General features: G+C 39.0%; 1 protein-coding gene across 1 annotated transcript; it reads right to left on the reverse strand.

Annotated features, from left to right (window-relative positions):
* Window positions 1–186: 186 nt before the first annotated feature.
* Window positions 187–13,227, reverse strand: LOC144664722 (uncharacterized). The gene is made up of 8 exons (XM_078525928.1): window positions 13,011–13,227; window positions 12,670–12,831; window positions 6,982–7,164; window positions 6,694–6,830; window positions 5,602–5,642; window positions 4,210–4,266; window positions 3,418–3,475; window positions 187–3,096 (listed from the first exon to the last, which is right to left on the reverse strand). The coding sequence occupies exons 3-8, from the start codon at window positions 7,076–7,078 to the stop codon at window positions 3,064–3,066; spliced, it is 423 nt and encodes a 140-aa protein (XP_078382054.1). The 5' UTR covers window positions 7,079–7,164; window positions 12,670–12,831; window positions 13,011–13,227; the 3' UTR covers window positions 187–3,063.
* Between the last annotated feature and the right edge of the window lie 4,797 nt (window positions 13,228–18,024).

The raw sequence follows: 18,024 nt of genomic DNA on the forward strand, positions 1-18,024 counted from the left end.
GAATGGACTAGAATGAATGAGACCACTCACGTCTCTTCGATGGCCAAATGCCTGATCTGGCGGGAGAGGTTTTGCGTCAAATTCCCCAACTATCAAGGCAAATGCACCGGAGGGGCGCTCTTGGATGATTTGACAGATACAAAGAGACACGCCCAAACAAAAACGCACAACTGCATGTAACACAACTGTATGTAAACTAGCCTTTTATTATTCGTATGTATCGTATTACAGTAAATCAAAAAACTGATCGTCAAGAAATTTTCTCGTTTCTTTTTGACAAGGCATTTTATAAACATAAACCTTTACATGACTGTAATCTTATGTATATATATAGCTATCCAGTTATATGTATAATTCTATTTATTACTATTTACAACAAATTCTACATGTAAAACAAGACAATTCTGTACATTGTACAATTTGCGATCTTATTCGTGGCAAGACCACTAAGAATATTATAAATTGAAATACCGTTTAAGGTTTTATTAAAGGTTCATTAAGCCCCACGACGGAACTTCCTTTTTTTCCAAGACAATGTCTGGGATGGGAAAGTAAAATAGATTATGAAACGCTACCAGCCGTCTAAACGAAGAGCGCTTTATTGTGTGTATTGTTATAAATACTTAAAATGGTGAGTTTTCTCTCTTTACCTATCTTTCTAATGCAAATGGTTTTTTCTTCCACAAGTTAAATCTTCTCTCTGTTGTGAAGTGGTATTAACCTCTGAATTCCAGCAAAATTAGCAAGTAACACTTTCAACTTGTAACTCATGTATAATTGCTTAGCATTCAGAGAGGGTCTTCAAAACCACGTTAACAAATTCGTTTTAACGTGTCAAATGTATTCATCATTGTACCTGCAATGGATATTTTCTATCATAGCTACCTAAACTTGTAAAATCCTTGATGAGACGTTATCGCCCCAATTCTCGTTGTAGAAAGGGGGCTGATTTACAGTCCGGCATCTTCTTCAATGGGCTTTTAAAGCCCTTCATTCCATATGTTTATACAAGTTGTTTAATTCATGGCACTTAATATTCTTTTGTATTGGGTAACAATGTCACCTCAATTTATTTTTGGATACAAAGCATCGTAAATTAAGGCGAGCAATGTTATTTAACCCCTAGGGGACCAACGACGTCCACAGACGTCGAAAATTACGTCACCTCTTTTCTGTTGTTATTTTCAGTGTTTCCGTGGGGAATGGGTACAAATATGTTGTTAAACCGCTGGCTGAAATAATAAGGCTCATTTCTGTGAAAACAGCTCATCGAAACTCAAAATGGACGATTTTTAGCGAATTTTTCGCTCTGTTACTTGTGAATTTCGCGTCGGCCTTTTAAATATGGCGTCGCCATATGTTTAGTGTGAAAAGTTTTAGCGAAATTATTCGAAATTGCGGCTGCAGAGCCGACTAATTTGGCTTTGTGGACGAAGACGATGTCTCTGTTTCGTTTCTTCGTGTTGTCCACGCGGATTCTGACAACGAATTCACGCTCTGTTGTCGATCGTAGCGAAGAAGAAGAATCGGCCGATAAATGTGAAGAAGAAAGCGATGACAGCGAGGACATTGAGGAGCGTGAGTACTCAAATTTGATGCGGTTATCCGTGATTTGAACTCGACAAGACACAGACTGCAATGAAGAGGTTCGTACGAGAGTAGAAATGGATAAACAACAGCAGTTATCCTAAATATTTTGATCTGTTATTCACTGATAATGTCTGCCAGCTGGATTTGAATGAGACCACTCGGTCAGAACGCCGAATACTCCGTCTTGATCGTAATTCGCGAATACTCAAAAGATTTGCATTATTTGTTATTGTTCGGTGCTTAGGACATGTCTAGACAGATATAGCAATTGATATTTGAAAAAACTAATGTACCAACAAATGTTATTAACGAAAACGCGACCAGTTTTGAAGAAAGAAAACCGATTCATTTGCATTTGTGGATTTTTCATATTTTTTCTTTAAGACAGATTAAGTTCATTTTAGCACTAAAAGAAAGTCCAGGATCTCTTCTGTTCAAAAATGTATGGGTTTATGGGGATTTATGGTATTAAAAGACATTTACAGTGGAAAAACTTGTGTCATGTCTGAAAATGTTGAAAAAACCCCCCTCCCCCCCAGTCCCTGAGGGGTTAAGGCCCCTGTTGGTTGGTAACACAGCCACAGTCTGGTGGGAAATTGTGGCTTCTCTCTAGACTGTATAATTAAAATCAGACTCACCTGGCAGTTATGTTACTTATAAAACGCCATTTAAAAGCAAGCCATAAATATCATAAATACCTATTGTCAGTGTACGATCGATATTCAGTGAATGGCCGTTATGATTTTAAAGATGCGAAAGGATAATGTACAATCGCAATGCAATATTAAAATATAACGATAAGGAATTGTCTTTTGAACTATTCTGTAAAGCTTAACCTTTCTTATATTTTAATTAACTATTCCGTAGAGCTTCCTTATATTTCAGGGACCACGTAAAGGGGAGAGGGGTGTTGGGACAAAAGGAGATCTTCGAACTACAAATAACACTCCCGTGCCTGTTCCACAAGCTTCGCTTAATTCCACTTGCTTCGTCAGTGAAGTCTAGCTGAACTTACTTTATGGCTGACTGCTATCATTAAATGTCTGAATCTTGTCTAACCCTCAAGGTAGCATTTCCTCTCAAGGCAAAACAAAGACTCTTTCTTCTTATAGATAAAACCATTTCTTATCAGTGGAAATCTTGACCGCTATGCGTTTGGTTGGCCATGACCATGAAAGATCAGTTCCACACGTCACAAAAAATTGCAGATGACACTAAAAAGCACAAAACCATTACGCAGGCATACAGCGGGTTAGTATGACTGGCGAACACGTGTTCAAGAGGATTTTATGACGCCTCAGATTATTTTGACGCTGCATCGCACGAACCTGCAGGGGATTGTTCGTAATGCTACACACTGTAGACTGGCATATTTTACTTCTTCTGATCACTGCTTCAAAAGACTGTAAAGATCGCCAGTTTGTTGTCTAGGTATTTGTCAAAACAATTCTAAAAGATCCTTGCAGTCTCATGTCAGCTTTCAGTTTCAGAAACATAATCAGGTCCCTAGAGAGAGAAAAGACCAAGCGTTAGATCATGCACCTGCTTTTGTGATAAAACTGGAAATTTTTTAAATTTACTATACAACTTATTTTAAATCTAATCATCTAAAATTCGTTGCCATATTTGTTATATAATGCCACTGTTCAAAATGGTTTTATTTGTGTGTATTTTGCTAGCCATACATATAACTTCAACGAGACAATTGTACTGCCAAAAGTTGCGCGTTTCATGCAAATTTCTGAGCATAAAACAATACTTTTGACAATAAAAACCAGCCCCATCCCTGAAATAACATTAACAGTAACAACACAGAAGCTTACTAACCGCATCAATTTTTTGATCAAGCATTCTGAAAAACTCTAGTTGAGACTTTGTCATCTGCCTAATGGAGAGAAAAAGGAGGCACTGTGAGTGAAGCAAACTCAAGATCCCTGAAGCAAATTACAAGAAGAGGTACAGAGCACATACCGTATTTATTTGATTAAGCGCCCAACCTCGAATAAGCGCCCACATAAGCGCCCACCCTGTAGGTAGGAAAAGTTAATAAGCGCCCAGCCTCGAATAAGCGCCCACCCCCCACCCCCTTCAAAAAATACTGAAGTGCACAAGGGGAGTACTTTGATTATTATTGAAATTGAGATTGAAATTGACTAAGTACTACTAAGAGGCTTCCCCGAAGACCGAGTTTTCTTAGTTTTTAACAGAAACTTTCAATGAACAGTAAAAAATTTGGTTTGGTACATCTTTACGTTTTATTATTATTCATTGTTTTGTTGTAAAATAAACTTACCACTTGCGAGAAATGGCGAAAATTTAATAAGCGCCCAGCCTCGAATAAGCTCCCATTCTCAAGGTCCAAAAATTTAATAAGCGCCCAGAGCGCTTAATCGAATAAATACGGTACATCTTTTACTGAGGAGTGCCAAAATGCAAGGTATAATGGCTTGCCAAGAGTTCTGTAAGTTCTACAAGCAGGAACTTACAGTATATTTCAAAAGCATAAAAACAATACTCATACTAATTAACAATATTGCTGAAATATTAAGCAGCTTAAAACAACTGTGTTAGCTTATGATCTTGATCATTTAGTGTTCAAATTAGATCTGCAATACTTACACTCTGATTTGGTTAACTGGAACAGGCTTTGGAGTTGTGCAGCAGTTGTCACTAGACCTGATAAATAAAAACATGATAATAATAAGAAAATAGCAACTCGAAAGTTATTTTGCTCTCTATAAATGTATCATAATATTTGCCTCACTAGATACTGCTTAGAGAACAACATTCATTTTGTTCTAGAGAAATAACATTTATATCCACAGAGAGAAAAATGTATACACACTGATCTGTTTTAGGTTAACCCCTTGCCTACCAAGGACGTATATATACGTCCTCTCTGTTGTCACGCAACGACCGAGGACGTATATATACGCCCTCAACCAAAAGACATCACTGAAAGCCTGGTTGTTCGCGATGCCTTGAATAAATCATCCCCGGTTGTTGAGAAAGGTCTGGCACTACTTTTGAAACACCGCTGACCCAATAAAATTGCTTTTTGCTCGGACAATGTACAAAATGGCGGCTTGTGTGCGTGAAGCCAGAATGGACACAAATGAAGCTATTGCTGAATTTTTTGCCGATCGCGATTCTGATGTAAGCGATTTAAGCCACAGCGAATTAATGCCAAGTGATTCTGAAGAGTATGAACAAAAAGAAGAAGAAGGTGGCGAAGAAGAAGCCTCGATCGATCGAAGAAATTGAACCTCCAAATGCACATGGTCAAGGAGTTCGCCGGGGAGCTGTACGAGTCAACAGTACAGTAAGAGAATGCGGAAAAGGCAGAGGAACTCGTTGTAAATGCTTAATCTAGATGTACTTTAATATTTTATCTGAAAAGATGCTATTGCTTAGCCAAATTTAAAATCTCATTAAAAATTCAATATGGCCGCCGGTTGCTTGGTGTGTTTGGCTCTGGTAGGCAAGGGGTTAATAATTGATTGCATCGGACACATATTAGAAGCTCAACTAACTATAATGATAGTGATAGCTGACATTAGTGCCCCTGCCACTCCAACATCCTCTCTAGACTTTCTTTCCAAAGCTGTACTTATCTTTTGCCTTGGCATAGCCATTAAAAGCAGTTAGAAGTTAGAAAGAATATCATATTAATTTTGTGATATTTCTAACGTAAGTAATATAAGGTATCAGCAGTTTATTGGTAATGCCAATGGTGCAATCACCAACTAACGTAAAACAAAGGAATCAATTTAGGTTTCTGGGAAACTGCTCACCTACCCCTCCCCAAACCTAACATTTTGCCCAAAGCGATAAGTAAGGGTTAATGTTAGGTTTGGGGAGGGGAGGTGAGCAGCCCAGAAACCTAAATTGATCCAAACAAAGGAATCAAAGACAATAAACTATACCCACACAACAACACATATCTAATAAACAATAGTTTCTGCAATGCCAAGATATACCCCAGGTATCTTCTAAGTGTTTTTAATTTACCTTATTGGAATAGGCTTCTTTGACAAGATTCGATCTTCATTCTGAAAAAGGGCCCAATATTGTACTCATTAATATAAGATTAACAACACTGACTGTATCTTCCTTATACCTACCATTGAAAATTTAGTCTATTTTTGGTTTTACAACGTTGGTTTATTGGCATACAGTCAACTCTCTCTACAATGGACACCATCTGGACCAGCTCCAGCTGTCCGTCTTAGAGAAGTGTACAGGTTACAGGGAGTTTTTTACAGTAAGTTGACTGGAAATGGCAAGGATGGGACCAACACCAGGTGTCCATGCAAAAACATGTTTTTAAAAATTATGCCAATTTTAGTATCTTAAGCAGACAAAGTTATTTTTGCATTGACTGTCTCTCTCTTCTGGTTGAGGAGCAACCAATGCAGGAAACATATTTTCATTCACAGCTGGAAGTCTGAGTGCTAGTATGAAGTAATGGTGGAGGCCAGGAGGGCGGGAGCCCAGGAAAAAATGACGGGAGACAGGAGAAGAGAGGGGGGAGGGGGGAGGGAGTGGGATTCCTAAGGTGGCGGGAACTGGGAGAAAACAAGTAACATTTTGCAACATTTTGTTATATTTTGCAATAGATATGGGGCAAAGAGGAGGGAACCACTATGGAAAGGGACGGGAAGTGGCAGTAACAAGTACCGGAAGTGGGAGTAAAAGGTACAGGAGGCGGGAGGTTCAGATCTCCCTGTCTCCCCTCCACTATAAATGTCTTGGTTGATGTCAGCTTCCATTTCTTTGTTGCTGTCAACCATTGCCTGATCTTCTATCCACCTGCCCTTCTAAATCATACAGTGGAGATGTTTGTGACTTTGTGGCCATGCAGTGCACAAAATATTATACAAATTTGACAGGATTTCCACAAACATCTTCACTGTATGATTTAGAAGGGCAGGTGGGTAGAAGGTCAGGCAATGGTTGACATATATGAAGTTTCCATGGCTCCCAATGAAGTGTGTGAAAAGGCAACATTTTTACTTTAAAAATACTTAAACTAGGTCAGAGGTTAAAAATTATAACGCCTGAAAAGTTTGACCGCATGTACTACAGGATGAGGATTTTTACCTTGTCCTTGGATAGTATAGAAAACATGTCATTTTTTGGTTCTGGGATATCAGGCTCTTTGATTGAGGAAATACTGTTTGATGAATCTTTTCTCCAGCTGTTCAAGGCACTGCTTTCCAGTGAGTGTCTGGGTACATCTGCAATGTGTTTCAAACAAGTGTTAATCACACAGTGAGCGGCACACATCCAACACTAAAACTCAAAGTGATGTGCACGGTATTTGTCTATGTATTAATATACAGGGTGCCCCCCCCCAAAAAAAAAAAAAAAAAAAATTTGAGCCCTTACCAGGTGAGTGAACTGCGCAACCATTCTCCTTAGTTGAGTGGGAACTGGAGCTGACCTCTGGACTTGTAGTCATATGTTTACCAGCAGAACATCCCATAATATTAGCCCACAAGGGGCGAGTCTCTCGCCAAGACCACCCAATGGTGAAAGGGCTTATACCTTGCTGTTTTATTTATTGACAAACTGTAAAGATACAAAATAGAGACAAATTAGCCTTAGTGTTTACAATTATGTGTCAAGGGAACTTACTATGTCATAATTATTATTTAACTGAAAGCACATCAGACAACAGCTTTTCACTTGGCTCTGAGATGACTTCCACTCAGGTTGTCAAAATGTCAGTCACCAACAACAGTTCTTTTCAGAACTATTCTCACCCCCAGGGGGGTACTCCGGCTTGTTAATGACGGGGATGATCGAATGGAGGCAAAACTCAGGACCCAAAAAAATCCCTAAGTCTTCCGACATTACCCAAAAAAATCCCTGGACCAAAAATAACCCCCCAAAAAACCCCTTGTCAAATTACCCCTAAATTGCCAGGAGGGGCAATAACATAACACAAAGAACACTCGGTTTGTTTATTTATGATACCATCAATATGCCAAGGCCGTGCCAAGGCACTTTAGTTCGTTTTTAATACCCAAAACAATCCTTTATCTAAATCAAGTCACCCCCCAATAAAACTTGCCAAATTTTTCAACCCCAAAAAATCCCAGAATCAAAAATTTCAAACCCCAAAAAATCCTTCGATCATCCCTGTCATTAACAAGCTGGAGTACCCCCCCCCCCTGGGCTCTCACCTGGACCATCACACTAAGATGAACTACATCAGTTGTAGTAAAGAAAGCTAGTGGATAGAAATTTTACACATGTCAGCTTCTTATATTTTTAATTAACTTGGAACCGTTTATTAGTAGAAAGCAATGCCGGAGCCACTCTTTCTTTTTTCAATTCCCATCTAAACTTTGACATGTATGAGCTCCATATATAGCTAGAGAATTCTTACTTAAACTTATATATATGTTTTGGTGTGCTAAATCGATCACTGAAAATATTTAACTTACCGGTATTTATAAATGTCTGATCACTTCTTAATACAACTCAGCTCATAATCTTACGTTAGAAGTATATTTTCTTGTGACTGGATTATTAGCAAACTACTTGACCTGTAGTCTTTAAATTCTCTTAGAGTGTATAAATTATTAATAAATACAAACAATAAACCTTAATAGGTTCCAAACTTTCGTGATCAACCTGGCTACACACATACCACATCGAGACACTGACTGAAGTATTGACTTACCGGGGTACATTAAATGTCAAAAGTTTTACATGCAGCATGGAGAATTTAGGAAGCACATTCACTTAACAATTTTCAAAGGTCATATTTTCAGGCAAGCTGAATTATTATTTTAGACAGGGCACTTTCATATGATTATGTAATATCTGTTAAATCCCTGAATTTTTCCAGGCTAAATTCTTTCCCCAAAATGCTTAATTGGTCTGGGTTCACAATGAGAATGGTGTCATTGCTTATGTTCCAGCTCGTTTTGATTCGAAACTGACAGCATGGTGTCGATGACAAACTGCAAACATATCAGAAAGACTTTACAATAGGCAAAACATTATCAGGGACAATGAGACAGGAATGACACTTGGAGTCTCGTGTATAAATGGCTGCAGCTGCTTCTACGTTCTTTCTATATGTAACAGTAAAATATTAATGCCATTTATTTAATGGTAAAACGTTTAAAATCTGGGTTCAAAACACTCTTCAGAAGGTGAAGAAATTCCCTGATTGTATTTTTTCGCAGTTAATAATTTTTTTGATAGATTTTTGTATGTTTTTTTAAAAAAAGGATGTGCAGAAAACCTTTAATACATCACCAATGCAATTATGAATAATAATTATCAAAACATTTGTAAATCTAGAGCTTCAGTAAGTGCAATTGAAAGGCAGGGAGTGAAAGTTAAAGTGACTCGGAGGAAATATAGCAAGTTCCAATGCAAGCAACAGAAATTAAGGTCATTTACAACTATGTACAAGGTTATCATTCTGGGTTATACCTACAAAAAATGAATGACATCGTCAACCACAGTGGCTTGTGGTGAAAATAAAATCCACTATAAATTTTACACACTCGTGTCTGTCAATTATACATTATCAAAATAAAATGCCATTTTAAGTGTGTTACTGTTTTAAAGTGATTTCCAGTCCGTTTGGGTTTTTTTTTTTTTTTTTTTTATGAATAAAAAAAAAAAAATTTAAGTATGGTATGTGTTATCACAATTATTAACATTACCTATCTCTAACAAGAAGCTTATTTGCCTGTCTCTGTTGTCAAATGAAAAGCAGACATACCATATCAGCTTGACATATAATTGTATGCTGATAGCTATAAGCTTCGAAAGATCCTCCAAATTATCAGTTTATCAATTAACATATTACTCTGTTAACTTTGTGAGTGCTTTAAGACAAAATCAAAGTAGCTTTATTGGGCCAATGAATCTGGAAAATAAATACAAAACCAGAATATAAAACTGCAAATTTTAACAAATAACGCTTTTCCAGAACAAATCTCGTTTTTAACCAAAAGGTTCAATCCCCTTTCCGTCAAATTATTTACATTGAACCGATGCAAATATATCACCTTTGTACATCATCGGATAATCCAGCTTAACTTCCCACACTTATTTGCATTCAAGGTAACTTGGACTCCCAGCCAAATATATTTAAACTGACGAAACTCAGTTCAATCCAGAAACCATTAAAATAATAAAAAAAACACATGGTTGTTTGCATTTGCAATGCCTGTTATGTTGCAAAGGTTAAGCTCCAGCGGATTAAAAACAAAAATGTAGTTCCTAATTATAATGACCATTTCTGGCTGACAGCCCCGGGGGGGGGCACCCCATATATGAGCTATATAGGTATGTGCCGCTGTGAAGGGTAGGGTTTTCAAGCAGTTTAGTCTGGGATAGGGTTAAGAAATCAGAAAGTTTTGGTCTAGAAAAGGGTAGCATTTCCGGAAATGATCTTTTATGACGAATTTAGTCCAGAATAGGAATAGAAACTCAGAAGAGAAAGAGGCTTTCCTAAACGTAAATAAAATCATCGCAGCATCGTTGTTGACAGATGGTTTTCCATTAAAAACTGATAGTGATACAGTTCTAAAAAATGCAAGTCTGGGATAGGGTAGGGATTTACGGTGTCTAGTCTGGTATAGGGTTGCAAAAATCAACTGAACATGGTCTGGTATAGGGCAAGGGCTTCAAATTCCCAGCGGCACACCCCCACCCAAAAATATACAGGGTGCCCCCCCCCCCCCGGGGCTGACAGCTGACTCACTGTGAAACAGAACTTGCTGGACCCTTCAAGCTGATTAGGAGTAGACAACACCTTAACGGGGCCATGTCATGGTATATTTGGTATTTTTATGCTCAAGGTTACCTTCAAATTCAATGAAACATCAAAACAGAATAATGAAACAAAATGGGACAAGGATTGTTTTAATTGAGGCAGATTACATATAATAAACTTCAAAAATTTAGGCTAAATTTCTCAAGATTGCCATCTGTGACAAACATTACACATAGAAACCCCACACTGAGAATGCAGCCCAGTTGGAGTATCAATTTTTTTTTTTAGAAATATATAGCCATCCCTATATTAAGTTTTACTATGTGATGTAAATGATTCAAGCCAATTACAGCTATAAAAACAAAACATAAAACCACACAATTCTGCATTTATATGCTCAGGACAGAAAATAACCAACAGAACTTTAAACCATAAAAACGAATTCATTGATGAATCACAGATTGATCAAACATAATTCACAAGTAAGATTTATTTAGCTGTTTCCATAGCAACAAACTATGTTGAATGAATTGTATCTTCTAGTTGACAGTTGCTTTTGGACTGTTTAAGTCAAATTGAACCTAAAACAAATTATTTTAAGCCTTTAATCATATAGCAACAGCGACTATTTTCCATACATTAATTTGCCACTTTTCAACTAATCCCTAACAATAATGAAGCCCACAGCAAGTCACCAAAGAAAAAATGTCTTCAATTAGAACTGTACTCTTATTCGGGGATGTAGCTATTATAAAATTAAAAACCAAGCCAGCTCACTGAAAAGCCTAGCCAGCTCTTTATACATCCAAAATTACCCCAAATCTTTGTTTTCTTGTGAAATTTCAGTCAGCAGTAAGCTCTCTTTCAACCGGCATAGTTACTAACTATGCAACCGGTGAAATTATCCATTAGCGGGCTCTTAGCTTCAACCTTGCTTACTAGGCAGCTTACAGAAATATTTGAGAAGAGGTAAGAAGAATATCAATGCAATCATCGAGGTAAATAAAATTTACAAGTCAAGTAAATGGAATCTATTTGAAAAAGAATACAACATTGGCAAATTCATGTTTGTACTCAAATTTTTAGTTTGGACTGAGGAGCTATAGAAAAAGAAAAATATTGACAAACGGTAGTCGTACAGTACAGTACTTTGCTGTATGAATATTATAAAGTTCTCCTCTCATTAAGCAGGTGAATGCTGTTTTTATGTCAGTATCATATCTTCCAAAGAGGAAAAAACTCGTTGTGTTAAAATTTTATACAGCAACTCCAAAAACAGTTATCAGATCCAAGCATTAATGGTTGTAAACTTTACACTTCGCTACATCAACAAGATGACACAATTTCTTCGATGAGTCCAAAAAAAGACACAATCCGTCGAGCGTTTCTTTAATATTGACATCTATTATTCTTGAACGTTATGAAAACAATAAAAGTGTTTAAAACATTTCCAAGGAAAAGGAAACTGGGATTTATTCGTGCTATACATAGCCTATGGGCATTGCTCAGAGAGCGAAAATGTCTAACACCAATAAGGCGATGTATTGCTTCAATGGCTATTCATTATCGCTCCTTGGTCCATAATCCTCGATAGGTGTGAACTTGTTCCGAAAAAACAACCATTTCATTGCTTTAATTTATGGTTCCATGCCAACAAAATAATACTCACGCCCACCGCCATAAATTAAAAGCTAGCCGCTCTCGTGACGCAAGGAAGAACCGAGTTTTCAACAATTCTAGAGCACGAAATACAACGGAGCGAGAAAAATTAAATACAATAGCATTAAAGTTACCATACAAAAACTGCAGCTGTGCAGCTGTACATAGTAACTCGATGCGCCAGGTACATGTTGCTCAATCGTGGCGAAAAAAGAAAGTAAAACTCAATTAGCGCCAACCGCCAAGGTGTGTTCCCTAGCGAGTCTTTCAATTCTCAGTAGCCATGTTCGTTTGTGTCTGGTAATCCTTCGACAAACAACGTCAAAACAAAGAGATCTCACACTGTTACACAGAAAACGGATTACCCACTATGCAAATGACCAACATAAAGTTCGCTTGCTTCAATAATCCTCACATATTCCGGACAATTCACTTCAGTTTGTCAACGTTCTAGTCCGTTAATTTTTGCACAAAATGAAATGCTCTGGTTACAGATGGAAAGAATAAAAACAGTCTACAAGGTGTATCAATTTAAATCATTAAAAAATTACGCGACAGCAAGAGAGCGCAATGTAGATTCGCTTAGCTGAATATCGATTAACTGCTTGTTTTCAAACGGTGAACGAAGCGAATGATTAGTTATTTTAGCAAAACAGCAAACAGCTTACCTCGTGATGAAACAGCATCTATTTTGCGTCAACCATTTGCCGGATACAAAAGTTTAAAGTAAGTTCAGCGACATTCGACGATCTCTGCATTGCCTCATCTATTTATAACGAAAATGTCGCGCCAACGGGGAGTTCGAAGCAACTTGCTTACATCGCCGCAAACTGGAAAATATAAACCGTCGTAACTATGTTTTAAACACAGTTAACGCAAAGCACCGCTAGGAAAACGTAAAAGCTTTCGAAGTATCCAACGATAAATCTTAACATGAATAACCACGACTATATTACGAACGAACCCTTTGATCATAGCTTTTAAACACTACACAATTCACAATTCTCACCACAATCAAACGTGGCCGACAGACCTCACGAACAACCAACACTCCGAAGGATTCGTACTCGAATGATTCCGTACTGTCCACTTTTATAACGAACTCTTTGTCCAGTGACTATACAGTTTATTTTAACGCCGTTTGGACGCTTGTAAAAAAGCTCTATAAGAAGGGTTGATGGCCCGGCTTATGTGTTTTTCTGAGCGAAGTTTGTGACGTTGCCACGGAGAACGGAAGGAGGGAATGGGTGACGGGAATGGCCCCCTGTCATCTCCGGTCGGGGATAATTTGCGGCTCGTTTGTGTACCCGTCCGGAAATGTGGATCTAAAAAAATCCAATTTTTAACATTTTTTGGCTGTGCTTTTTCTTATTTATACCAATAGCACTTTTAGATCTTTTAGAATGCACTGGAATAATAATAAAGAGGTAATAGGTTAGGAATAACAATGAAGCATTCATTAAAACATTTTTGGTTCCTGACATCACGTCATATCCATAAGATATAAGACTTTAGACAGTCTTGTTTCCAGTGATCAACAAGAAAATGACATGATCCTTCCATACAAACAATTCCTTTAGTTTAATTACAGGTAGAAAAGGTAAAAACGGTAATTTTAAACTCCTACTCACTGGCCTAATGGCCCACTCAATTACCGGAGGTTACTCCTCCGAGTTTCCGTGGCATAAATAATGTAGTTGAGTAGGTCCCTGACTTTGCTTGTCGTTCATTTATAAATCTGCAAAAGTTGTTCAATAGATGGAAAATGTTATCCACTGGCTCTTGTCGACACTTAGCAGGCTGGAGTATTTATGTGGATCACCAGAGCGTTATCCACACTTTGAACATCTGGGGCAGGTCGTTGGATCATGGAGAAAGACACTGGCAGCCGGGGTAGTAAAAAGTCGAAGTAAAGAGCTGGTTCACGCGTGCAAACGCAAACGCTAGGGAAAATATGTGAAATTGCACAACGGAAACGCAAGGGCAAAAATATGGAGAATTGTCGATTTTCTCGCACCTGGCTTGCGCTTGCATTTGCACTTGCTTCGCGTGTGGTCTGGACATTGCTAACTCAAATGCAAGTGCAACTGCAGCAAATGGCTCCTGGCGAAGCTCCGGCCAGCATACGACCCATATGTAATGGAATCCATGCTCCATGGCAACCATTTTAGGGCTCGCGGGCTACGGCCATCCCCTTTTGGGACCCTGAAGCGAAGCGTGACTTGCTTGCCAACTTTGGAAAAGACTTCAACTGCGTCTGCGTATCTTACGTTCCTTGCGTTTGGGTTTCATGTGTGAACGTCGTTTGCATTTGCGCTTTCGTTTGAGTTGCACGTGTAAACCAGGGCACGGGCGTGACGAAAGCCGCGTGTTATGAAGCTGTAATGAACTCGGCTACTTTACATGCGCCTGTAGACAAATAAAACATTTCGTGTGTGGGTGAACTTTCATACTTCAGGAACAATTATTACAAAGAAATGAAAAACAGCTTCCGAAATATGCATCAAACTGACTAAATAAAGTTTTAAGCAACACCTGCAAGTTTTTAATCGATACCTTTAATTGCGTATTTAGCTTATGTATGTATTCTGTGAAGACTGTGAACTTCTGGTGCTAACATATAAAATGCTGCACGTTTGGCAGTGAATGAAGCCCAGGGGGGGGGGGGGGGGTACTCCGACTTGTAAATGACGGGGATGATCGCATGAAGGCAAAACTCAGGACCCAAAAAAAACCCTAAGTCTTCCGACATTACCCCAAAAAATCCTTGGACCAAAAATAACCCCTAAAAAAATCCCTTGTCAAATATTACCCCTAAATTGCCAGGAGGGGCAATAACGCTCGCGTTTGGTATTCATCATACCATAAATACGCCAAGGCCGAGCCAAAGCACTTTAGTTTGTTTTTTGATCCCCTATTTGAATCAAGTCACCCAAAAAAATCCTTCGATCATCCCCGTCATTTACAAGCCGGAGTACCCCCCTGGGGAATGAAGGGCCTCCTGTAGGGGGGGGGGAGGTATAAATCCCAATTCCATTTCCCAGCCCAAATTTTGCCCAAATCCCATTTTCCAGCCTATTGTTTCCCAATTTTTTCCAAATCCCAGTTCCAGTTCAGTTTGTTTGTGATTACGTCCCAGTGAGCTAAATTTGCCCAAATCCCAGTTCCTATTTTACCCCTTCAGGACCCTAAATGAAACTAAGGTTACTGTCTACACTCTAGAAAAGAATAGAGGTAAAGCAACACGCCCGCAAGAAAATGTCGGGTCAACGAGTGTGGCGTATGTCACACCTAGCTAATGACTAAAAGCTAAAATGGGGAAAGGGAACAGCTAAGTGGCAGTGTGCACCCAGATTAACTCCAAAATACTGCTTGTTTTAGAAGATTACGTAAATGTCATTACGATACACGTGTCAATTAGTATTTATACATTCATTTTTATGACATTACTAAGCAACTATTTAGGGGTGTGTCAACACGAGCCGTGTGCGACGTCTTTTATTATGTCTTCTCAATCAAAACAACATACTAATAAATATTACAAACAACTATGTGCAAGATAGCGAAAACTTAAAGTACAACTGAATAATAACTATAACTATAACTGAATAATAGGTGTTTTTCACTGTCATGCTACTGTCACGCCGCAAAAAAAAAATCCAAAACTGTTTAGTCAAAAAAATCAAAAATATTACAGGTTGTAGAAAACTACTATATAAACTACTTGCCCAAGTCTCAGATCTGTACGTTATTCCGTACTCGAGTTATCCGTCAACACGTTTCACGCAAATTTAAAGAGCACAGTATGGAAACGCCATGTTGGAGCCCAACTGCTTGGGCTCCAACATGGCGGCCGGAAACTGATCAATGAAAACATCTGGCATTAAATTCTGCTACAAAGTCAGATTACCCTCATGAACAAGTAAACATTCACATAAACACTTCTCGCAAAACCTCAACTGTCAAGATTGTTAAAAATCACAGGATGAGGCACTTTTTAAAGAAAACGTGACAGCCTTCTGGCGGCCATCTTTAATCTCGTGTTGCATGAAACTCCAAAATTCGAAATGCTCTATCTTAAAGACGGCGAATGCTATCGAACTAAAAACCTTCAACAAGATATATACTAAGGACGACTAATAACCAGTGAAAGATAAAAACTCAGGGGGTTGCGATTCTGGGTTTTAGAATTTTGATGACGTCACGTAAAACCAATAATAATAATAATAATAATTATATTTTTTCTTACATTTATTGTCACTGACACGCCCTTTTGAGGACAATAATATTCTTACTTACTTATTTACTAGATAACTAACTAAATGACTGACTGACTGACTGACTGACTGACTGACTTATACAAATATCAAAAGGAAGAAAAGGATCTGTAGTGTAACGATATCAGTATAAAATTCATCAGCTCATATCTCAGATGTTCCTATCCAGTCATGGATCTAGGGAGGAGTGGCCCCCTTTTTGAAAAAGGAGAAGTCTCACTATCAGCTTGTTACTCCACCATCTATATTTGAACACATTTAGATCAACCACTACTCTAGTGAGTAAAGAAAGTGGAACGCTCATTTAGAAGACTGCGAATGCAGTCACCCCTTATCGCTCCCGGCCACTTTGGGTGTCCGCGAGAGAGCTCTTTCTCATGACCACCCAAAGCAGACGAAAGTGATAGGTGGCTATAGTCGAGGGACGAGTTTTCTTAAGACACAAGAATAGCCAATAACTGGAGCCTGGACACATTTTTGAGGTTCCCTCGCACAACTGGGATCAGTCGTCAATGTCGGGTGTGAAGTAGCTAATACAGCAGACCATGAGAATAACCAATGTGAAAGGAAATAAGAGCAGTCCTATTATCAGATAACAAAAAATCAGCAATGCCAGTTGAAAAGGACTCTTGCCGTGCATCATGCAAAACCAGCGGGTGCATTTTCTTACAAATTCTGCCCCCTCCTCTTCCGTGCTGACACTGGAGGCTTGTTCACTCTCGTAACCTGTACGCGCTACTGACTCGACAATCGGCACCTCGACGTCCACAGTGACGACCTCAGTCACGTGATGTATCTGCTGGAGGCTTTGAGTGGTACTAGTACTCAGGTTTAGCTCGGCGCCAATTGGATTTTCGTTCCCAGTAACACCTTCAGCAGCTGCGGCATCAGTATCAACCGCCGATGGGAAATAGCTGCGGCCCAGGCTACTTGTTGTGGAGGATTTACACACGGAAAGCATTAAGTCGACAAGAGTGCGGGAAGTGATTGAGGATCCCAGATCTATTCCCTGAAAGCCGTCTTCATCTTCCCCATGTTCGTCTGATCGACAACGGCGACTGTTTTCCCTGTAAGATGAGAAATTAACAAGTGATGGTCAGGTCAGTAAGCTACTCTAAAATTCGAGAGGAAATAAAGTTTATGTATGTATGTAGTTTCTACGCACTTGCTTTTATAAAAATGCAAAATTAAATAACACTTTTAATTAAAAAAAAGTAAAGTCTGTCTCCGAGCCATGAGGCCCATACAGCCGGAGCATATCCCGGTTTCCGTAGCATTAAGCGACTAGGAGTATTGCTACTCCCCCCTGGATGGGATGCTTGTCCATCGCAGGGTTACCCCCCAGCAGTAAATTCGCCGGAACCCATTTATACACCTGGGTGGAGAGAGGCACTGTGAGAGTTAAGTGTCTTGCCCAAGAACACAACGCAGCGCCCCGGCCAGGCCTCGAACCCGGGTCGTTCGACTCGGAGTCGAGCGCGCTAACCATTAGGCCACCGCGCCTCCCACATACACTTTTAGTTGCATGTTTTATATTTTCATGAAAATCAACCTCAGTTCAGTCGGGAGAATAAGTGCCATTTTTGACAAATCTTCGTTGAAGCACTCGAAGGATTTCCGAATCATTTTATCCAATCAAAACCTAGCGGGAGAGCTCACGGGTACTCCGAAAGCCATCGCGCGTATAAATGCGTTACGTTGCTTAGCAACTTCTGGAACAAAAAACGCGGGCTCAGTCACTTCTCG

The sequence above is a fragment of the Oculina patagonica genome, chromosome 1 (assembly GCF_052425735.1).
Source record: "Oculina patagonica isolate OP01 chromosome 1, crgOcupat, whole genome shotgun sequence".
In the NCBI taxonomy this organism is placed as follows: Eukaryota; Metazoa; Cnidaria; class Anthozoa; order Scleractinia; family Oculinidae; genus Oculina; species Oculina patagonica.